This window comes from Durio zibethinus, chromosome 2 (assembly GCF_047325235.1).
Source record: "Durio zibethinus cultivar Kanyao isolate XHJ-2024 chromosome 2, ASM4732523v1, whole genome shotgun sequence".
NCBI classification, from domain to species: Eukaryota; Viridiplantae; Streptophyta; class Magnoliopsida; order Malvales; family Malvaceae; genus Durio; species Durio zibethinus.
Window position 1 is genome coordinate 34701414 of NC_143163.1, and position 24494 is coordinate 34725907.

The 24494-nt window shown below is 32.1% G+C and overlaps 3 protein-coding genes and 1 non-coding gene across 5 annotated transcripts; all 4 read right to left on the reverse strand.

Moving 5' to 3' along the window:
- Window positions 1–2184: 2184 nt before the first annotated feature.
- LOC111317482 (large ribosomal subunit protein uL22y-like) lies at window positions 2185–4271 on the reverse strand. Of its 2 annotated transcripts, none has more exons than XR_016333022.1 (8): window positions 4145–4271; window positions 3969–4005; window positions 3828–3868; window positions 2899–3129; window positions 2723–2825; window positions 2571–2638; window positions 2362–2482; window positions 2185–2330 (listed from the first exon to the last, which is right to left on the reverse strand). XR_016333022.1 is itself a non-coding variant. In XM_089753257.1 (8 exons), exons 1-7 carry the CDS (start codon window positions 4145–4147, stop codon window positions 2414–2416), a joined length of 552 nt encoding a protein of 183 aa, XP_089609383.1. In that variant the 5' UTR covers window positions 4148–4271; the 3' UTR covers window positions 2185–2330; window positions 2367–2413. The 2 variants fall into 2 exon arrangements, 1 of the variants encoding a protein (XP_089609383.1); XM_089753257.1 differs by having other exon boundaries at window positions 2367–2482.
- On the reverse strand, window positions 3340–3469 carry LOC149520153 (small nucleolar RNA snoR74). Its single transcript, XR_016335534.1, has one exon. It is a non-coding gene; the product is annotated as a small nucleolar RNA snoR74 (small nucleolar RNA).
- Window positions 4272–4737: 466 nt separating the features above from the next.
- On the reverse strand, window positions 4738–5839 carry LOC111317691 (B3 domain-containing protein At2g31420-like). The gene has a single exon (XM_022920122.2). The coding sequence runs from the start codon at window positions 5742–5744 to the stop codon at window positions 4974–4976; it is 771 nt and encodes a 256-aa protein (XP_022775857.2). The 5' UTR covers window positions 5745–5839; the 3' UTR covers window positions 4738–4973.
- Window positions 5840–9625: 3786 nt separating this feature from the next.
- On the reverse strand, window positions 9626–10658 carry LOC149520154 (B3 domain-containing protein At1g05920-like). Its single transcript, XM_089753793.1, has 3 exons — window positions 9955–10658; window positions 9840–9910; window positions 9626–9636 (listed from the first exon to the last, which is right to left on the reverse strand). Exons 1-3 carry the CDS (start codon window positions 10656–10658, stop codon window positions 9626–9628), a joined length of 786 nt encoding a protein of 261 aa, XP_089609919.1.
- Between the last annotated feature and the right edge of the window lie 13836 nt (window positions 10659–24494).

Below are 24494 nucleotides of genomic sequence, written 5' to 3' on the forward strand. Positions count from 1 at the left end.
TATCCGGAGGAACTTTTTTATGAATTTGTTAAGTTTGGAGTGTAAGAATTTATTTGGATTGGTTTATAGAGGTAATGTACTAGATGAAGTCAGGAATATCTTACTGCGAAATTAAAAAAAAAATTACATTTTTTTAATGAATTTATTATATTTTATAAATAAATTTATTTGAATTGATTCAAACAGAGAATGTACCAAGTGAAATTTAAGAATACTATACGGCTAAATTTTAAAAAAAAAAGCATTTTTTTTTATTTTAAAGCTGTTTATTTTTAAGTAGTAGCTGTTGATTGTAAATGCTTGTTTTGTTGCCTTTGTCATCAAAAGAAAAAACTTTTGCTCAAGGTGTTTCGCTTAATTTAGATAAAACATATATTTCACTTATGTTCTCTAATAATTTATTTCAATTTTACTTTAATTTTAATTTTTTATTGTTTCATTTGAATCCTTAATCTTTTTAAAATGACTTAATTTTTTAAAAATGACTTCATTTTAATTTGGCAATTGGTATTTTACGTGAATATTAATAAAATAACAAAGAAGCTAAATGGAATTATTTTAAAAGATCATAGATTTAAATGAAACAATTCATAAAACAAAATCTAAAATGAAATTATAATAAAAAATTAAAGATTTTAATGAAATTTATCCAAATAATGATCATATAAATATCAAAGGAGAATTTCATTTACACCTTATTTAATTTTATATACATCTTCCTTCTATATACATCTCAAATTTGAATTTTATTTTTTTATTTCTACTAAATACACCTCACCCTTTATTTTTTATTTTCTATTCTTATCTTTTGTCTATTTTTTTCTCTTTACTTTTAATCAAAACCTTAATCATACATTTATGAACTCATTTACTTGATTATGTATGCGAATAAAATTGAAACTAATGTTCTTAACATATACAGTATAAACCTGTTCTTTCTTTTGAATTTTTAAAAAGCTAAAAACATTATTTTATATCGTGCATGCTTGGGAACTTGCCTCTTTCATTTGCACATATGATTAAAGCAGAATTGCCACATCAATAACTCTTATGTGTGCATGTATGCTAGTACGAGTTTGAACACTTTATAAAATATCGTTACTGACAATATTATCAGTAGATTGATAAATCTAATAATATTTAATTTTTTGACTGCTAGTCTTTATTGTCCAATTTGTCAGTCTATTAATAATATTTTTGTAATAGTCCAAAGATTAAAGATTTTGATTTTTTCGTTATTAAAAAATTTATAATTAAATATATATTTAAAAATTTTATGTATTTTTAGAAATGGATTTTTGAGAATATAGGATGACTTTCAGAAATTCACTTCCGAGAAAATAATATAATTCTTCAAAATAGATTATTTGAGAAGTGTGTTTTATTTTTGATAATTTATTTTTGAAATTATATTATTTTCTTAAAAATGAATTTATGAAAATATACTATAATTATAAAAAATTCATTTATGAGAAATACAAGGTAATTTTTAAGTATATATGCTATTAAAGATATTTTTATCATTTACTAAATATTAAAATTGATATTTGGCATCTGAATATTTTTGAAAAAAAAAATAGAGATGTATATAAAAAATTTGATAATGCATTTAGAACACCCAAATTCCAAGTTGTCTACCTACTTTGTTCACATTGACAGATTTATTCTTTTCATTAATAGTTTTTTAAGCCTTTTCTTCTTTCGAGAAAAATTTTTGGAATTAGAAAATTACAACTTAAAACCTTCATTTTAGAGATGAAATTAAAATATAAACCATAACCATAGATTATTAGTATTAATATTAACTTTTAAAAAGAACAAGAAGTTATAACCAAAATCATACTGAAAAAAAAAAAATCCGGAAATATTTAACATTTTCCAATGGTCCGTCTTTGAGAGCTTGAAGAGCCTTTGGAAAGTAAAAATTGGCACTCGAGAAGTATAAAAGACAAAATAGTTTCAAAAGTCTAACATCAAAACTCACAAAAAAAAAAAAAAAAGAAATAATTTTCCATTTATCCAAACATAGTTGCCAACCGCCAAGTCTCAAAGAGATTCACTGAATTGCCAACAAATAGGATTTATTCTTTTTAAACAAGATAACTTCGAATTCATTTGACAAGGCGGTGGAATTCTCTCCCACCAAATGAACCATTCGGATAACACTTTTGAACTAAGACTAGATTAAACAAAAACCTCCAAGATAAAGCTAAGATATCATTTGACTAAACACGGTTTGAATACAAAAGAAGCCATCCAATACATCACAGCAACTCATTCTATTTTGAAAAATATCAAAACTTCCTCGAAAGTAAGAAATCAAAGGCCAGAAAAAAAAAAAAAAAAAAAAAAAAAAAAAAAAAAAAAAAAAAAAAAAAAACTCCTTCACTGACTAGAATTTTCAAACTTTCACTCAAGAGGAAGCACCGCTGCGCTGAGCTTCGTACTTCTTGGACTTGCTAGCTGCCAATTGAGTTTCAGGCTGAAAGTAAAGGATGATTTTATCAATTTAAATACAAAAAACAGCACAATTTTCATTTATTAGGGAAATTTAAGTTTAATTAAATTACCTCTTTCTTGACAGGCTCTTCCTTCTCGGACAAAATTAACTCAATGTGGCATGGAGAAGACATGTAAGCTGGCAAGAAGAACAGAGAAGTATTAACATAGGAGAACCAAATAGACTCTATACAGCAACAAAGTGCATAGTTCTACTACATACGGTTGATTCTTCCATGGGCGCGGTAAGTGCGACGCCTCTGTTTCTGAGCCTGGTTTACCTGGATGTGAGAAATATAGAGCGCATCGACATCCAAACCCTTAACCTGAGAAATTTTCAAATTGTTAGGAAACAGAAGAAATAGAGCTAACAAAAACTAAAAACCAGAGTAGGCATACCTCAGCATTACTCTCAGCATTCTTCAGTAAATCTAGAATGAACTTGGCAGATTTTACAGGCCAGCGACCTTGTCCATTAGAATGCCTATTCTTTGCCTGAGCTGTACGTCCAACACCACCACAAAAGCGTCGGAAGGGTATGGCCTGCTTGTGGGCCATAACATCCTCCAAATACCTCTTAGCCTTAACCAATGGTAACTTTCTGATGGCAAAAGCTGTCTCCCTTGTGTTCTATAGAACAATAACCACGTATGAGATTCATTGATGATCACCAGCAAACCAGAAAGCACAAATGGGCAAGAAAAACCAAAAAAGGTGGGGAATATATCATGAAACTATGAAAGTAACCAACCAACATCAAAACATGCCAAAAAACGATTGAATAAAATCATCCTCATACCATAACTAATCCAAAAACTAAATTCTTTCCAATGGATTTCAAAATGTGGCATCATTAACTGAACCTTCAGTCACCAAGAAAATCCAGAGGTTCACCCAATAACAATGCAAGTAATTTTCCTGAAGTTTACGAGAGCCTCGTTCACAAAAGGCAACAAGACCCTGCTTTTTTCATCAGGTTTAAGAATCCAAATACTAGACCAAAAAAGATCTATATTAAAATAAACAACACATCCTAACAAGGTTAGTAAAATTACTTAAAAGTCCTCCATCAAGCAAAAATGAACATAGAAAAAATAAACTGAGAAGTTTTACGGCAGCCTTCAATTATTTAATCCAATTGTTAACAATGATGACATTACAAGTATACACGCTTTCAAGAAACCACTATACAATGCTAATCTACATCTAATCTTAACAATCATTTATTAGTGTCACATGATTTACTGGATCTCAACAACAATCCAATCAATACAGATAACTCTATATCAAGAAGTAAATCGAATTATATCAAGTTATGATGATAATACCTTAAAATGAACCCTGAGATCAGAGCCCCTTGCCTTGCAGGCTGCACAGAATCAACACCAAACATCATCAATTTCCAACCAAAAACTTGGGATTCGTTAAAAAAAGGAAAAGGCTAAAAAAAGGAACAAATGGGTGCTTACACTTGGTGGGATTATCGGGCTCCTTCGAATACTTCACCTGAAAAAATATTCAAAACAAAAACGAGTTTAGTTTTATATAATATCATTCAAAACAAAATCGAGTTTAGTGTTCTTCAAAAGAAAGAGGAGAGGCTTTAAAATATCAATAGAGGAAGCAATTGAAAGAAAATGAGTACCATGGCAGCTGATCTGGATGCAGCTTCTGCTGCCTAAGGTTCTTTTTTTTTTTTTTTTGGGGTCTGCCTAGCAGATGAAGTACGAGAGCGGCGAAGAGAGTTGAGCAATCTAACACTACATACTTAATCCTGGCTCTAGGGTTTTTAAGTGCCAACCTTTTTACATTTCAGGGTTTGGTTTTGGGCTTTACCATGGTTTTGGGCTATGAATTGAAAAAGAATGGTTTGGTGCTACGATCCAACCCAAACTTGGGACCATTTCCTTGGATTTGGGGCTCCGGACATTAGATTCTTCATGATTCACGGCGAATCTAACTGCGGATTCTTTTCACATGTTTTTGCGATCCATGCGTATGGTGAAAAAGAAAATGTATTTCTATCTTTTACAAGAATGGTGAAGATGGTTTCTTGATCGACCCAATATGTTATTCAACAATGGAGGCAATTGCCCAAGCAAAAGAGTAACAGTAGTATTAGTGAATTAAAATAATATTTACACAAAAAGAAAATATAGGCATCCATGGAAAGTTTAAAGATAAGGAAAATAGGGAAAACAAAACCTAAAATATCTTTTAATTAGAATCTGTTTCTCAACAAAATCGATTAACTAAAAGATTAACTGATTTCCGAAAACAAAAAAAAAACATAAAAAAATCTTAATGTGAGACAAATACAAACTAATGATACAAAAGCCGATTGTTGTTTGACCTCTCCCTGGCATTGCATGCCATGTCTGCACCTCCACCATCTTCATACTCGAAATCCCCATTCTTCTAACTTACTTTAACTGTACTTGATCTGTGACAAACTAACTCATTATACTTCTGATCTAATTCCTTGTTGGAACTTGGACTTTTACAAGTGCAAAACACAACTTTGATTTAGCTCTAAAAGACCAGAGCTGCACAATGTCGTCTATCTTGAGTCGGTTGTCCTTCACAACAGAGTTCCACGTGCTCGTCATGACATAACTTGAACTTTTTCCCGTATATTTCCACTTTTTTAAAGTCACACTAATTTCCTCCATTGATGGTTCTAACAAGCATACTTTCATGCCTTTTTCATCATCCAAATCTTCAGCCTCTGTTTTGTTGAGAAACTCATGAGTTTTGAGTTGTGAAAAAGGCATGGAGAATCGACTGGCTTGAGGGTTCACGTCAGAGTAAAAAAGTGGCTTTTGTATCACTAGAATCCAACCCGAACCACCCTTTTTTTCAACTATATGTTGTTTGAAGTTCTCAGGCAGGTCTGGTGGTGGGATTGAGCGAACAGGTTTCTCTTTCTTGCTTCTCTTCAATTTCTGCTTCAGTTCCTCCCATTCTTCATCATCTTCTTCCTTGAGTTTGCGTTTATTTTTCAGCCCAACATTCTTGTCCAAGCTCTCGCACAGGGTTTGGGTTGGAGGTTCCGGCGCATTGTACAGAAAATACTTCAAGTACCCAAAATCATGTCTTTTCTTTACTTCTCCGTATCTGAGTTTGAAGTTTGGTTTCTGCATTTTCTCTAGGCCAACTTTGGCTGCCTCTAGCAAGTAATCAAAAGCAGTCCAATTGGGATCAAGCTTTGTCTCTTTGAAGTCTTCGAGGCAGAGGAGTTCCATCTTTTTGGCAATGATCAGAACAGTATTTGCTTTCTAGTAAGGAGTAGACAGAATGCTGATGAAAGTTGTTGCGTTGAAATAAAAGAATATACGAAGCTCTACTATTAATGCAGCAAACAGGCCGAGTGGTTTCTTCGATAAACAGGGAATTAGGGGTAATCCAAATTTATCCAAGTAGAATTTAACCTTTCTTGCAATACAAGTCACAAAGAGAAAATTTAGTATAGATTTCCTAATAATCAAAATAACCGTTGCAGAAGTTGTTAAAATAAAAAAAAGAAATTAGCACATTAATTCAATTGACTGACCCAATTATTTTAACTCGTTCAAAAGAAAAAAGCCAATCAGGAAAATTAATTTACAATGTCATATTTTCGAATAATAATTGATTTTAAGATAATTATTATATTAAATTTGAGAATGGCACGTAAATAAATTTCAATTACTTTTGATTTATTCTAGATAAAGATATTTCAGATTTTATAGGGATATATAAGATAATTAAGATAAAGTATATATAGAGTATTAGTAAAAAAAAGAAAAGGGATTTGATTCAAAAATTTTATTTTTCTCCTATTCATATATGATAGATCCGCAAATAGATTTTCATCCCTTGTATGCTATTTTATGTATTTCGTATTAAAAAAAAATTGGGAATAAAAAATCTATATCAAAGAAGGGTTTAACTTTTTAGTATCTGTTCTTATTTGAATTGATACGTATATATAATATAACTTTTTTTTTATTTTTATATAATTATAAATCATCAATGAAGAATTAGTACTGAAGTCAGTTTTAAAATTAAAAAATCTTGAGTTTAAACCCAATTGTAATCCAAAAAACTAAAAAAAATATAAATCAATACTTTTTTTATATGCTACTATTTAATATAAACTAGAAAATCCCCCCTCCGTTGGAACTCACTAAGGACTTAGCTTTAATATTATATCTTTAAATAGATTTGAATTTATAAAAAAAAAAAAAAAAAGAGCTTTTTATACAAGCTTGAATGTTATTTATTTCCTTGCCTAGTTTCAGTGAGGGAACAGTTATATATGGCAATGGCATCATGAGGCTGATGTATTGTTACATTATACAGTTTAATTACTACATTCGAATGAAAATGAAATAGAAAAGTACTGAAGAACATATGACTTTAAGACTGAGGTGTTGAGTTATTTTTATGAACTGAAACTAGTGAAAGCATGACTTCGAGCGAGTATAAACACCAAAAGATATAAAAGGACAAAAAACTACAATAAGCAGTCACATCTGCCCAAGCTGGGAAAAGCCCTTTCAACCTCTTTGCTTTGCTTCATCCACCAAATTTTGGTCGAAAACCAGCATCCACCCTTAAGTCTCCAGAATTGCTAGCCTGCAATCACCAAGTAAGAATTTTGGCGTGGATCATATACATACATGAAATAGAATTGTACCTTCAACCAGAAAGTCCAATTTTCATGACTGGCTCTCGTAAGTCTGCAAACGTACGAAGGTGGTGTACCACCTTCAGCGGTTTCAAGGACTGCAAAATTTATCATTACATGAATCATGGCAACCAGACGATAAACTTCAACGCAAAAGTGAAATAAAAAGGAAAGCATTTTACTTACCTGGTAGCTTTATTGTCAGCAAATGACCAACGGCCAGTAATGTTAAAGGACTGCATATGCAACTCAAAATTCCTATTCCATTTTTTTTCCATTTCAGCTTCGTTAAAATAAATTCAACTCTCCCCGGAGTTCAACTTCACTTTAAGTAACCCTCAACCGATCAGAAATTGAATTTGAGAAATAATAGCAATGAGAATAAACTTGTAATAATAATTTAAAGCTAGTCAACAAAAATAAGTATAAGAAATGATCAAAATCCTCATCGATGATAAAGAAGTAATTTTTGACGCACTTGTCGACCGTCCATTTCATGTGCTAAGACTCGAACATGCTCGATAGCTCTAGCCTCAGGAAGCGACAGAGAGGAGCTTCCATCGCCAACGGCTCGATGAACTTCTTACGGAGTGAACCAGAAACAACATGAGACCGTACAAGATCGCCAAGCAAAAAAAGAATTTGAATCCGGAAACATCTCTGGCGTCGAACCTTAACGCCATTATCTAACAAATAAATCTGAAATCATGTAATCTAAGTTTTGAGATAGTGAGGACCCCAACTATGGCTCATAAATATAGTAAAATAATGAAACAGAGAGTCAAAATTAGGAATGTGTTGCAGAAGCTGCAGGGTTTTTCTTTTTTCAGTGGAGTTGGGACTAAGAACAGTTTACAACTGGGCAAAAAAAAAAGAAAAAAGCCAGGGAACTCCCTCCAGCGAACGTTGTTTTTGTTTGTGTTTTCGGTTCTGTTTTGTTATGTGCTTTGTGTTTTAGTTTATAGTTTAAGTGTTGAACCATTGATGGAAGTGGGGTGTTGGGTTGGGTTCGTTGGCAGTTGGCTTTTGTATTTCTTCCATTGGGCTGGATTTGTATTTGGAAAATAAAATTCAGTTTTACAACTCTTAGGCTTTTTTATTCCTAACTGCCACCAAAAAACAGTGGATGATTTTGTTATAAAAAAAAGTTAAGATTGCAATAGAAATTATAAAATCTATGGCAGCGTTTGATTTTATAAAATAGAATTATTTTATGTTTTATTTTTTTAAAAATAAAAATTATGAAAAAAAAATATTTGATAATTGAAAATGAAATAAATTTTTAAAAAATAAATTAAACTATGGAAACAAAAAATACATATTTTTAATTGTAAAAACCAAATATTTATTACTTTTTTTACAAATTGTTATATTTGAGAATTTTTAATTATTAATTAATAAATGTATATTATATTTATGATTAGATATCATTAATAATAATATCATAAAATATTTTATTTATTTATTTTTAAAAAATAATTTTTAATTTTATATATTCAATACATTTTGTAAAAACAAAAAATTAAAATTATTTTCTAAAAAATAAATAAAAATAAAAAATATTTTCCAAACCAGCCTAAATTTCCACCACACGTCATTTTAACCTCCAAAGAAATTTAAATAAAATCCTTTTGTTCTAAGCATAATTTCCATCTATTTCGAGCATAAGTTTAGTGTTTCCTAATAACTTATAACGTATAAAGTATATACTGTTTTTTTTTATTTTTGGTTTTGTTTTGGTTCGAGTATGGATTAAGGTAATTCTTTCTGTTTTGGGAAACTAACAGAAAAGACAATCAACAAAAACATCATCAGACATCAAAGCACAGTTCAAAAACAGTAAGTAAAGCAAAAGGAGATCTCTCTCTCTTTCTCTCGATCAAACAATAAGAAAAATGACTACAATGGCTGCTCATCTGGTTGCCGCCTCTGCTGCCTAAGGTTCTTTTTTTTTTTTTTGCGGGCCTGCCAAGCAGATGAAGTAAAAGAGCGGCCAATAGAGTCGAACAATCCAACACCATATACTGATTTCTGGCTCTAGGAGTTTTAACTGGCATCCTTCTCCATATAAGGGTTTGGTTTTGGGCTATGAGGAGAAAAAGAATGGTTTGGTGCTATGATCCAACCCAAACTTAGGACCGTTTCCCATTATTTTGGGCTCCGGACTTTAGATTCTTCACGATTCACGGCGAATCTAACCGCGGATTCGTTTTACATGTTCTTGCGATCCATGTGTATGTGCAAAAGAAAATATACTTGGATCTTTTGCAAGAATGGTGAAGATGGTTTCTGCATCGACCCCATATGTTCTTCAACAATGGAGGCAATTGCCCAAGCAAAAGAGTAACAGTAGTATTAGCGGATTAAAATATTGTTTACACAAAAGGAAAATATAGGCATCCACGGAAAGTTTAAAGATAGGGAAAATAGGGAAAACAAAACCTAAAATATCTTTTAATTAGAATCTGTTTCTCAACAAAATCGATTAACCAAAAGATTAACTGATTTCCGAAAACCAAAAAAAAAAAAAACATAAAAAATCTTAATGTGAGACAAATACAAACTATTGATACAAAAGCCGATTGTTGTTTGACCTCTCCCTGGCATTGCATGCCATGTCTGCACCTCCACCATCTTCATACTCGAAATCCCTATTCTTCTAACTTACTTTTAACTGTACTTGATCTGTGACTAACTAACTCATTATACTTCTGATCTAATTCCTTGTTGGAACTTGGACTTTTACAAGTGCAAAACATAACTTTGAGTTAGCTCTAAAAGACCAGAGCTGCACAATGTCATCTATCTTGAGTCGGTTGTCCTTCACAACGGAGTTCCACGTGCTCGTCATGACATAACTTGAACTTTTTCCCGTATATTTCCACTTTTTTAAAGTCACACTAATTTCCTCCATTGATGGTTCTAACAAGCATACTTTCATGCCTTTTTCATCATCCAAATCTTCAGCCTCTGTTTTGTTGAGAAACTCATGAGTTTTGAGTTGTGAAAAAGGCATGGAGAATCGACTGGCTTGAGGGTTCACGTCAGAGTAAAAAAGTGGCTTTTGTATCACTAGAATCCAACCCGAACCACCCTTTTTTTCAACTATATGTTGTTTGAAGTTCTCAGGCAGGTCTGGTGGTGGGATTGAGCGAACAGGTTTCTCTTTCTTGCTTCTCTTCAATTTCTGCTTCAGTTCCTCCCATTCTTCATCATCTTCTTCCTTGAGTTTGCGTTTATTTTTCAGCCCAACATTCTTGTCCAAGCTCTCCCACAGTGTTTGGGTTGGAGGTTCCGGCGCATTGTACAGAAAATACTTCAAGTACCCAAAATCATGTCTTTTCTTTTCTTCTCCGTATCTGAGTTTGAAGTTTGGTTTCTGCATTTTCTCTAGGCCAACTTTGGCTGCCTCTAGCAAGTAATCAAAAGCAGTCCAATTGGGATCAAGCTTTGTCTCTTCGAAGTCTTCGAGGCAGAGGAGTTCCATCTTTTTGGCAATGATCAGAACAGTATTTGCTTTCTAGTAAGGAGTAGACAGAATGCTGATGAAAGTTGTTGTGTTGAAATAAAAGAATATATGAAGCTCTACTACTAATGCAGTAAACAGGCTGAGTGGTTTCTTTGATAAACAGGGAATTAGGGGTAATCCAAATTGATCTAAGTAGAATTTAACCTTTCGTGCAATACAAGTCACAAAGAAAAAATTTAGTATAGATTTCCTAATATTCAAAATAACCGTTGCAGAAGTTGTTAAAATTAAAAAAAAAAATTAGCACATTAATCCAATTGACTGACCCAATTATCTTAACTCGTTCAAAAGAAAAAAGCCAATCAGAAAAATTAACTCACAATGTCAAATTCCCGAATAATAATTGATTTTAAGATAATTATTATATTAAATTTGAGAATGTCACATAAATAAATTTCAATTACTTTTGATTTATTCTAGATAAAGATATTTCGGACTTTACGGGGATATGTAAGGTAATTAAGATAAAGTATATATAGAGTATTAGTAAAAAAAAGAAAAGGGATTTGATTCAAAAATTTTATTTTTCTCCTATTCATGTATGATAGATCCGTAGGTAGATTTTCATCCCTTGTATGCTATTTTACGTATTTTGTATTAAAAAAAAATTGAGAATAAAAAATTTATATCAAAAAAGGGTCTAACTCTTTAGTATCTATTCTTATTTGATTTGATACGTATATATAATGTAACTCTTTTTCCTCTTCTATATAATTACAAATCATCAATGAAAAACTAGTATTGAAGTTAGTTTTAAAATTAAAAAATTTTGAGTTTAAACCCCAATTGTAATCCAAAAAACTAAAAAAAAATATAAATCAATACTTTTTTTATATGCTACTATTTAATATAAACTAGAAAATCCCCCAATCCGTTGGAACTCACTAAGGACTTAGCTTTAATATTATATCTTTAAATAGATTTGAATTTATAAATAAAAAAAAAGAGCTTTTTATACAAGCTTGAATGTTATTTATTTCCTTGCCTAGTTTCAGTGAGGGAACAGTTATATATGGCAATGGCATCATGAGGCTGATGTATTGTTACATTATACAGTTTAATTACTACATTCAAAAGAAAATGAAATAGAAAAGTACTGAAGAACATATGACTTTAAGACTGAGGAGTTGAGTTATTTTTATGAACTGAAACTTGTGAAAGAATGACTTCGAGCGAGTATAAACACTAAAAGATATAAAAGGACAAAAAACTAGAATAAGCAGTCACATCTGCCCAAGCTGGGAAAAGCCCTTGCAACCTCTTTGCTTTGCTTCATCTACCAAATTTTGGTCGAAAACCAGCATCCACCCTTAAGTCTCCAGAATTGCTAGCCTGCAATCACCAAGTAAGAATTTTGGCGTGGATCATATACATACATGAAATAGAATTGTACCTTCAACCAGAAGGTCCAATTTTCATGACTGGCTCTCGTAAGTCTGCAAACGTACGAAGGTGGTTTACCACCTTCAGCGGTTTCCAGGACTGCAAAATTTATCATTACATGAATCATGGCAGCCAGAAGATAAACTTCAACGCAAAAGTGAAATAAAAAGGAAAGCATTTTACTTACCTGGTAGCTTTATTGTCAGCAAATGACCAACGGCCAGTAATGTTAAAGGACTGCATATGCAACTCAAAATTCCTATTCCATTTTTTTTTCCATTTCAGCTTCGTTAAAATAAATTCAACTCTCCCCGGATTTCAACTTCACTTTAAGTAACCTTCAACCGATCAGAATTTGAATTTGAGAAATAATAGCAATGAGAATAAACTTGTAATAATAATTTAAAGCTAGTCAACAAAAACAAGTAGAAGAAATGATCAAAATCTCATCGATGATAAAGAAGTAATTTTTGACGCACTTGTCGACCGTCCATTTCATGTGATAAGACTCGAACATGCTCGATAGCTCTAGCCTCAGGAAGCGACAAAGAGGAGCTTCCATCGCCAACGGCTCGATGAACTTCTTACAGAGTGAACCAGAAACAACATGAGACCGTACAAGATCGCCAAGCAAAAAAAGAATTTGAATCCGGAAACATCTCTGGCGTCGAACCTTAACGCCATTATCTAACAAATAAATCTGAAATCATGTAATCTAAGTTTTGAGATAGTGAGACCCCCAACCATGGCTCATAAATATAGTAAAATAATGAAACAGAGAGTCAAAATTAGGAATGTGTTGCAGAAGCTGCAGGGTTTTTTTTTTTTTTTTTTTTTTCTTTTTTCAGTGGAGTTGGAACTAAGAACAGTTTACAACTGGGAAAAAAAAAAAGAAAAAAGCCAGGGAACTCCCTCCAGCGAACGTTGTTTTTGTTTGTGTTTTCCGTTCTGTTTTGTTTTGTGCTTTGTGTTGGAAGTGGGGTGTTGGGTTGGGTTCGTTGGTGGTGGGCTTTTATATTTCTTCCATTGGACTGGATTTGTATTTGGAAAATAAAATTCAGTTTTACAACTCTTAAGCTTTTTTATTCCTAAATACCACAAAAAAAAAGTGGATGATTTTATTATATAAAAAAAGTTAAGATTGCAATAGAAATTATAAAATGCGTTTGATTTTATAAAATAGAATTATTTTATGTTTTATTTTTTTTAAAATAAAAATTATGAAAAAAAATATATTTGATAATTGAAAATGAAATAAATTTAAAAAAAATAAATTAAACTATGGAAACAAAAAAAAACATATTTTTAATTGTAAAAACCAAATATTTATATTACTTTTTTTATATTTTACAAATTGTTATATTTGAATTTTTTTAATTATTAATTAATAAATATATATTATATTTATGATTAGATATCATTAATAATAATGTCATTAAATATTTTATTTATTTATTTTTAAAAAATAATTTTTAATTTTATATATTCAATACATTTTGTAAAAACTAAAAATTAAAATTATTTTCTAAAAAATAAATAAAAATAAAAAATATTTTCCCAAACCAGCCTAAATTTCCACCGCACGTCATTTTAACCTCCAAAGAAATTTAAATAAAATCCTTTTATTCTAAGCATAATTCCCATCTATTTCGAGCATAAGTTTTGTGTTTCCTAATAACTTATAAGGTATAAAGTATATACTGTTTTTTTTTTTTTTGCCTTTGTTTTGGTTCGAGTATGGATTAAGGTAATTCTTTCTGTCTTCGGAAACTAACAGAAAGGACAATCAACAAAAACATCATCAGACATCAAAGCACAGCTCAAAAACGGTAATTAAAGCAAAAGGAGATCTCTCTTTCTTTCTCTCGATCAAACAATAAGAAAAATGACTACAATGGCTGCTCATCTGGTTGCCGCCTCCGCTGCCTAAGGTTCTTTTTTTTTTTGCGGGCCTGCCAAGCAGATGAAGTAAAAGAGCGGCGAATAGAGTCGAACAATCCAACACCATATACTGATTCCTGGCTCTAGGAGTTTTAACTGGCATCCTTCTGCATATAAGGGTTTTGTTTTGGGCTATGAGGAGAAAAAGAATGGTTTGGTGCTATGATCCAACCCAAACTTAGGACCGTTTCCCATTATTTTGGGCTCCGGACTTTAGATTCTTCACGATTCACGGCGAATCTAACCGCGGATTCGTTTTACATGTTCTTGCGATCCATGTGTATGTGCAAAAGAAAATATACTTGGATCTTTTGCAAGAAAGGTGAAGATGGTTTCTGCATCGACCCCATATGTTCTTCAACAATGGAGGCAATTGCCCAAGCAAAAGAGTAACAGTAGTATTAGCGGATTAAAATATTGTTTACACAAAAGGAAAATATAGGCATCCATGGAAAGTTTAAAGATAGGGAAAATAGGGAAAACAAAACCTAAAATATCTTTTAATTAGAATCTGTTTCTCAACAAAATCGATTAACCAAAAGATTAACTGATTTCCGAAAACCAAAAAAAAAAAAAACATAAAAAATCTTAATGTGAGACAAATACAAACTATTGATACAAAAGCCGATTGTTGTTTGACCTCTCCCTGGCATTGCATGCCATGTCTGCACCTCCACCATCTTCATACTCGAAATCCCTATTCTTCTAACTTACTTTAACTGTACTTGATCTGTGACTAACTAACTCATTATACTTCTGATCTAATTCCTTGTTGGAACTTGGACTTTTACAAGTGCAAAATACAACTTTGAGTTAGCTCTAAAAGACCAGAGCTGCACAATGTCATCTATCTTGAGTCGGTTGTTCTTCACAACAGAGTTCCACGTGCTCGTCATGACATAACTTGAACTTTTCCCCGTATATTTCCACTTTTTTAAAGTCACAGTAATTTCCTGAATTGATGGTTCTAACAAGCTTACTTTCATGGCTTTTTCATCATCCAAATCTTCAGCCTCTGTTTTGTTGAGAAACTCATTAGTTTTTAGTTGTGAAAAAGGCATGGAGAATCGACTGGCTTGAGGGTTCACGTCAGAGTAAAAAAGTGGCTTTTGTATCACTAGAATCCAACCCGAACCACCCTTTTTTTCAACTATATGTTGTTTGAAGTTCTCAGGCAGGTCTGGTGGTGGGATTGAGCGAACAGGTTTCTCTTTCTTGCTTCTCTTCAATTTCTGCTTCAGTTCCTCCCATTCTTCATCATCTTCTTCTTTGAGTTTGCGTTTACTTTTCAGCCCAACATTCTTGTTCAAGCTCTCCCACAGGGTTTGGGTTGGAGGTTCCGGCGCATTGTACAGAAAATACTTCAAGTACCCAAAATCATGCCTTTTCTTTTCTTCTCCGTATCTGAGTTTGAAGTTTGGTTTCTGCATTTTCTCTAGGCCAACTTTGGCTGCCTCTAGCAAGTAATCAAAAGCAGTCCAATTGGGATCAAGCTTTGTCTCTTTGAAGTCTTCGAGGCAGAGGAGTTCCATCTTTTTGGCAATGATCAGAACAGTATTTGCTTTCTAGTAAGGAGTAGACAGAATGCTGATGAAAGTTGTTGTGTTGAAATAAAAGAATATATGAAGCTCTACTACTAATGCAGTAAACAGGCTGAGTGGTTTCTTTGATAAACAGGGAATTAGGGGTAATCCAAATTGATCTAAGTAGAATTTAACCTTTCTTGCAATACAAGTCACAAAGAAAAAATTTAGTATAGATTTCCTAATATTCAAAATAACCGTTGCAGAAGTTGTTAAAATTAAAAAAAAAAAATTAGCACATTAATCCAATTGACTAACCCAATTATCTTAACTCGTTCAAAAGAAAAAAGCCAATCAGGAAAATTAACTTACAATGTCAAATTCCTGAATAATAATTGATTTTAAGATAATTATTATATTAAATTTGAGAATGTCACATAAATAAATTTCAATTACTTTTGATTTATTCTAGATAAAGATACTTCGGACTTTATGGGGATATGTAAGGTAATTAAGATAAAGCATATATAGAGTATTAGTAAAAAAAAGAAAAGGGATTTGATTCAAAAATTTTATTTTTCTCCAATTCATGTATGATAGATCCGTAGGTAGATTTTCATTCTTTGTACGCTATTTTACGTATTTCGTATTAAGAATAAAAAATTTATATCAAAAAAGGGTCTAACTCTTTAGTATCTATTCTTATTTGATTTGATACGTATATATAATGTAACTCTTTTTCCTCTTCTATATAATTACAAATCATCAATGAAAAACTAGTATTGAAGTTAGTTTTAAAATTAAAAAATTTTGAGTTTAAACCCCAATTGTAATCCAAAAAACTAAAAAAAATATAAATCAATACTTTTTTTATATGCTACTATTTAATATAAACTAGAAAATCCCCCCTCCGTTGGAACTCACTAAGGACTTAGCTTTAATAGTATACCTTTAAATAGATTTGAATTTATAAATAAATAAAAAAAAGAGCTTTTTATACAAGCTTGAATGTTATTTATTTCCTTGCCTAGTTTCAGTGAGGGAACAGTTATATATGGCAATGGCATCATGAGGTTGATGTATTGTTACATTATACAGTTTAATTACTACATTCAAATGAAAATGAAATAGAAAAGTACTGAAGAACACATGACTTTTAAGACTGAGGAGTTGAGTTATTTTTATGAACTGAAACTAGTGAAAGAATGACTTCGAGCGAGTATAAACACTAAAAGATATAAAAGGACAAAAAACTAGAATAAGCAGTCACATCTGCCCAAGCTGGGAAAAGCCCTTTCAACCTCTTCGCTTTGCTTCATCTACCAAATTTTGGTCGAAAACCAGCATCCACCCTTAAGTCTCCAGAATTGCTAGCCTGCAATCACCAAGTAAGAATTTTGGCGTGGATCATATGCATACATGAAATAGAATTGTACCTTCAACCAGAAACTCCAATTTTCATGACTGGCTCTCGTAAGTCTGCAAACGTACGAAGGTGGTTTACCACCTTCAGCGGTTTCCAGGACTGCAAAATTTATCATTACATGAATCATGGCAGCCAGAAGATAAACTTCAACGCAAAAGTGAAATAAAAAGGAAAGCATTTTACTTACCTGGTAGCTTTATTGTCAGCAAATGACCAACGGCCAGTAATTTTAAGGACTGCATATGCTACCCAAAATTCCTATTCCATTTTTTTTCCATTTCAGCTTCGTTAAAATAAATTCAACTCTCCCCAGAATTCAACTTCACTTTAAGTAACCTTCAACCGATCAGAAATTGAATTTGAGAAATAATAGTAATCAGAATAAACTTGTAATAATAATTTAAAGCTAGTCAACAAAAATAAGTAGGAGAAATGATCAAAATCCTCATCGATGATAAAGAAGTAATTTTTGACGCACTTGTCGACTGTCCATTTCATGTGATAAGACTCGAACATGCTCGATAGCTCTAGCCTCAGGAAGCGACAGAGAGGAGCTTCCATCCCCAACGGCTCGATGAACTTCTTACGGAGTGAACCAGAAACAACATGAGACCGTACAAGATCTCCAAGGAAAACAAGAATTTGAGTCCGGAAACATCTCTGGCGTCGAACCTTAACGCCATTATCTAACAAATAAATCTGAAATCATGTAATCTAAGTTTTGAGATAGTGAGAACCCCAACCATGGCTCATAAATATAGTAAAATAATGAAACAAAGAGTCAAAATTAGGAATGTGTTGCAGAAGCTGCAGGGTTTTCCTTTCTTTTTTCTTTTTTTTTTCTTTTTTCAGTGGAGTTGGAACTAAGAACAGTTTACAACTGGGGAAAAAAAAAGCCAGGGAGCTCCCTCCAGCGAACGTTGTTTTTGTTTGTGTTTTCGGTTCTGTTTTGTTATGTGCTTTGTGTTTTAGTTTACAGTTTAAGTGTTGAACCAATGATGGAAGAGGGGTGTTGGGTTGGGTTCGTTGGTGGTGGGCTTTTATTTTTCTTCCATTGGGCTGGATTTGTTTTTGGAAAATAAAATTCAGTTTTACAACTCTAAGGCTTTTTTATTCCTAAATACCACAAAAGAAAAAGTGGATGATTTTATTATAAAAAAAAAGTTAAGATTGCAATAGAAATTATAAAATCTATAGCAGCGTTTGATTTTATAAAATAGAATTATTTTATGTTTTATTTTTTAAAAAATAAAAATTATGAAAAAAATATATTTGATAATTGAAAATGAAATAAATTTTAAAAAAATAAATTAAACTATGGAGACAAAAAATACATATTTTTAATTGTAAAAACCAAATATTTATATTACTTTTTTTTATATTTTACAAATGGTTATATTTGAAGTTTTTTAATTATCAATTAATAAATATATATTATATTTATGATTATATATCATTAATAATAATATCATTAAATATTTTATTTATTTTTTTAAAAATAAATTTTAATTTTATTTATTAAATAAATTTTGTAAAAAAAAAATTATTTTCTAAAAAATAAATAAAAATAAAAAATATTTTCCGAAACGAGCCTAAATTTCCACAACACGTCATTTAAACCTCCAAAGAAATTTAAATAAAATCCTTTTATTCTAAGCATAATTTCCATCTATTTCGAGCATAAGTTTAGTGTTTCCAAATAACTTAAAAGGTATAAAGTATATACTGTTGTTTTTTTTTTTTTTTGCTTCCAGTATGGATTAAGGTAATTCTTTCTGGCTTGGGAAATTAACAGAAAGGACAATCAACAAAAAGATCATCAGACATCAAAGCACAGTTCAAAAACAGTAAGTAAAGCAAAAGGAGATCTCTCTCTCTTTCTCTCGATCAAACAATATGAAAACTGACTACGATGGCGGCTAATCTGGTTGCCGCTTCTGCTACCTAAGGTTCCTTTTTTTTTTTTGCGGGCCTGCCAAGCGGATGAAGTAAAAGAGCGGCGAGTAGAGTTGAACAATCCAACATCATATACTAATTCCTGGCTCTAGGAGTTTTAACTGGCATCGTTCTACTTGTTAGCGTTTGGTTTTGGGCTATGAGTAGAAAAATAATGGTTTGGTGCTATGATCCAACCCAAACTTAGGACCATTTCCCATTATTTTGGGCTCCGGACTTTAGATTCTTCACGATTCACGGCGAATCTAACTGCGGATTCTTTTTACATGTTCTTGCGATCCATGTGTATGTGCAAAAGAAAATATATTCGGATCTTTTACAAGAACGGTGAACATGGTTTCTGGATCGACCCCATATGTTCTTCAACAATGGAGGCAATTGCCCAAGCAAAAGAGTAACAGTAGAATTAGTGGATTAAAATAATATTTACACAAACAGAAAATATAGGCATCCATGGAAAGTTTAAAGATAGGGAAAATAGGGAAAACAAAACCTAAAATATCTTTTAATTAGAATCTGTTTCTCAACAAAATCGATTAACCAAAAGATTAACTGATTTCCGAAAACCAAAAAAAAAAACATAAAAAATCTTAATGTGAGACAAATACAAACTAATGATACAAAAGCCGATTGTTGTTTGACCTCTCCCTGGCATTACATGCCATGTCTGCACCTCCACCATCTTCATACTCGAAATCCCCATTCTTCTAACTTACTTTAGCTGTACTTGATCTGTGACTAACTAACTCATTATTCTTCTGATCTAATTCCTTGTTGGAACTTGGACTTTTACGAGTGCAAAACACAACTTTGATTTAGCTCTAAAAGACCAGAGCTGCACAATGTCATCTATCTTGAGTCGGTTGTTCTTCACAACGGAGTTCCACGTGCTCGTCATGACATAACTTGAACTTTTCCCCGTATATTTCCACTTTTTTAAAGTCACAGTAATTTCCTCCATTGATGGTTCTAACAAGCTTACTTTCATGGCTTTTTCATCATCCAAATCTTCAGCCTCTGTTTTGTTGAGAAACTCATGATTTTTGAGTTGTGAAAAAGGCATGGAGAATCGACTGGCTTGAGGGTTCACGTCAGAGTAAAAAATTGGCTTTTGTATCACTAGAATCCAACCCGAACCACCCTTTTTTTCAACTATATGTTGTTTGAAGTTCTCAGGCAGGTCTGGTGGTGGGATTGAGCGGACAGGTTTCTCTTTCTTGCTTCTCTTCAATTTCAGCTTCAGTTCCTCCCATTCTTCATCATCTTCTTCTTTGAGTTTGCGTTTACTTTTCAGCCCAACATTCTTGTTCAAGCTCTCCCACAGGGTTTGGGTTGGAGGTTCCGGCGCATTGTACAGAAAATACTTCAAGTACCCAAAATCATGCCTTTTCTTTTCTTCTCCGTATCTGAGTTTGAAGTTTGGTTTCTGCATTTTCTCTAGGCCAACTTTGGCTGCCTCTAGCAAGTAATCAAAAGCAGTCCAACTGGGATCAAGCTTTGTCTCTTTGAAGTCTTCGAGGCAGAGGAGTTCCATCTTTTTGGCAATGATCAGAACAGTATTTGCTTTCTAGTAAGGAGTAGACAGAATGCTGATGAAAGCTGTTGAGTTGAAATAAAATAATATATGGAGCTCTACTACTGATGCAGTGAACAGGCTGAGTAGTTTTTTTGATAAACAGGGAATTAGGGTAATCCAAATTGATCTAAGTAGAATTTAACCTTTCTTGCAAGACAAGTCACAGATAAATTCACTACACTTTTTTAATGTTCAAAATAACCATTACAGTAGCTGTTAAAATAAAAAATAAAAAAAATTTAGCACATTAACCCAATTGTCCTAACCCGTTTAAAAGAAAAAAATCAATCAGGAAAATTAACCTACAATGCTACATTTTTGAATGCCAACTGATTTTAAGATAATTATTATATTAAATTTGAGAATGGCACATAAGTAAATTTTAATTACTATTGATTTGATTTAAATAAACATATTCCTTACTTTGTAGGGATATGTAAGGCAATTAAGATAAAGTATACATAGAGTATTAGTAAATATATATAGAATAACTATTTTTCTTCTTCGTATCTGAGTTTGAAGTTTGGTTTCTGCATTTTCTCTAGGCCAACTTTGGCTGTCTCTAGCAAGTAATAAAAAGGAGTCCAATTGGGATCAAGCTTTGTCTCTTTGAAGTCTTCAAGGCTTAGCAGTTCCATCTTTTTGGCAAAGTTCAGAACAATATTTGCTTTCTAATATGGAGTAGACAGACTACTGATGAAAGTTGTTGAGTTAAAGTAAAAGAATATATGCAGCTCTGTTTAGATAGACTACTGATGCAGTAAACAGGCTGAGTAGTTTCGTGATAAACAGGGAATTAGGGGTTATCCAAATTGATCTAAATAGAATTTAACCTTTCTTTCAAGACAAGTCACAGAGAGAAGATTCGGTATAGATTTTCTAATGTTCAAAATAACCGTTACGGAATCTGTTAAAAAGAAAAAAAAAAAAAGATTTAGCACATTAACCTCATCGACCGCCCCAATTGTCCTAAACCCGAATTGTAATCCAAAAAACTAAAAAAAAAAAAACCATATAAATAAAAGCTTTTTTCATTTGCTACTTTTTAATATAAACAAGAAAATCCCCCCTACATTGGAACTTACTAGTACTTAGCTTTAATATTATTTCTTTAAATAGATTTGAATTTATAGAAAAAAATGAGCTTCTTATACAAACCTGAATGTTATTTGTTGTCTTGCCTAGTTTCAACGAGGAAATAGTTTTGGCAATGGCATCATGCGGCTGATGTATTGTTATATTATACAGTTTAATTACTACATTCGAACGAAAGTGGAATCAACAAGTGAAGAACATATGAATTTGAAACTGAGGAGTTGAGTTTTTTTTATGAACTGAAACTAGCGAAAGAATGACTTCGAGTGAGTATAAATACTAAAAGATATAAAAGGACAAAAAACTAGAATAAGCAGTCACACCTGCCCAAGCTGGGAAAAACCACCCTTTCAACTTCTTTGCTTTCCTTCATATACCAAAATTTGGTCAAGCACCAACATCCACGCTTAAATCTCCAGAATTGCTAGCCTGCAATCCCCAAGTAAGAAGTTTGGCGTGGATCATATAAATACACGAAATAGAATTGTACCTCCAACCGGGAGGTCCAATTTTCTTGACTGGCTCTTGCAAGTCTGCAAATATACCAAGGTGGACCAGCTTCAGTGGTTACCGGCAATGCAAAATTTATCATTGCAATGAATCATGACAACCAGAGGATATACTTCAATGCAAAAGTGAAATAGAAAGGAAAACATTTTACTTACCTGGTAGCTTATTGTCATTAAATGACCAACTGGATAAAGGGCCAGTAAAGTTAAGGACTGCATCATCATGCAACCCAAAAGTCGTATTCCATTTTTTTTCCATTTCAGCTTCGGTAAAATAAATTCAACTCACCCCCCGGAGTTCAACTTCACTTTAAGTAACCTTCAAGGCTTCAACCGATCAGAATTTGAATTTAAGAAGTAATAGTAATGAGAATAAGTTGTAAACTAGTAATAATAATTTAAAGCTAGTCTACACAAACAAAAATAAGTAGAAGAAATGATCGAAATCCTCATCGACGATGAAGAGGTAATTTTTGACGCACTTGTCGACCGTCGATTTCATGTGATAAGACTTGGACATGCTCGATAGATCTGGCCTAAGGAAGCGACCGAGAGGTGCTTCCATCCCCAACGGGTCGACGAACTTCGTGCGGAGTGAACCAGGAACAACATGATACCGTACATGATCGCCAAGGAAAACAAGAATTTGAATCCGGAAACATCTCTGGCGTCGAACCTTAACTCCATTATCTAACAAATAAATCCGAAACCTTGTAATCCAAGTTTAGAGATAGAGAGACCCCCAACCATGGCTCTTATAAATATAGTAAAATAGTGAAACAGATAGTCAAACTTAGGAATGTATTGGAGAAGCTGCAGGGTTTTCCTTTTTTTTTTTTATTCTTTCCAGTGGAGTTGGAGCCAAGAACAGTTTACAGCTGGGAAAAAAAGCCAGGGAACCCCCTCCAGCGAAAGTTGTTTTTGTTTGTAATTGTATTCTCATTTCTGTTTTGTTCTGTAATTTGTGTTTTAGTTTATAGTTGAAGTGTTGAACCGTTGATTGAAGCGGGGTGTTGGGTCGGGTTCGTTGGTGGTGGGATTTTATAGTGATTGTATAACGGGTCGAGATTAAGTTTAGAATTTGTGCGATTTTAAGATCTAGGCATCTATTCATTCGATGTTTCAGATCAATATAATTATCACGATTCATATTTTTGTGAAGTATTATCCGTTCTAATATTTAATTTTACGATTTTATCCTACAAAAAGTATCTTACAAAGAAGAGATGGTGTGAACTCTTATATACGTCAGTGATCTTTTTATTATGTTCGATGTGAGATTTAGAACTCCTCTTTAGGTCCGTGACATTCTCCGAACCCGCATGACTCCTGGATTCGAACATTCACTCATCCGACATCTCATATCAACATTTCTGTCACGGTTTATATTCTTATGAGGTATTATCCGTTCTGACTTCATGATCTCACGATTTTATCTTACAAAAAATATCTCGAGGTAATGTGAAACTTTTTATACTCCAATAATCTTTTTATTATGTTTGATGTGAAATTCAAGACTCATACTTAAATTTGTGATATTTGTATTTGGTTGAATTTATATTTAGAAAATAAAATTTAATTTTACAACTCTTCGGCTCGTTTATTCTGAAGTACGCAGAAAAACATGGATGATTTATATAAAAAAAAAAAAAGAAAAAAAAAGAAAAGAAGAAGAAGAAGAAGATAAATTTGGGATTCGAGTTCTTTATTTAAAATAATTTTATTGTCATTTATGGCACTCTAGCCTCTAGCTTGACAGTATAAAGAAGAAGGTGAGAAAAAAAAATCAAGGAAAAACTAAATTTAATTTATTGATATTATCATGTTTAAAATTTAAATATTAATATTTATAATATATTTTTTATTTACAAGTTATGATTTTTTTTAATATAGTCATTGTTCTTTAGTGTATGCTTTAAAACTAAAGGCTAATATATTAATTAAATTATATATTTATATTGCTTACTCAAACATTTCTTGTGTTGCTAACTAGAATTTATAAAAAAGTTAAGATAATTTAACTGTCAATACTTAGTGCCACCGCAGCCATGCACGGCCATTTTTATTAACGTTAAATATTAAAATATTGGAGCTGCTTCTTTTCCAATCACGCCATACAAAAATGGCCCATCTAGTTCGTTCAACACTGCATCGTATAGCACTATCATGTTCTTGTTCATTCCGAAAAGCGTCACTTTCCTAACCTGATTCTCGAGTGAGTAATGCTATTTACACATTCACTTTTTCTCTTTTTATTATTATTAACACACATTTTTTGCTTCTCTTCAAATTCTAAATAAAAATATTAATTTACTAAAAAATCTAAACACCCCACACCCCTCTTTTTTTATTCATTAAAAATTTTAAACCTTTAAAAATTAAGTA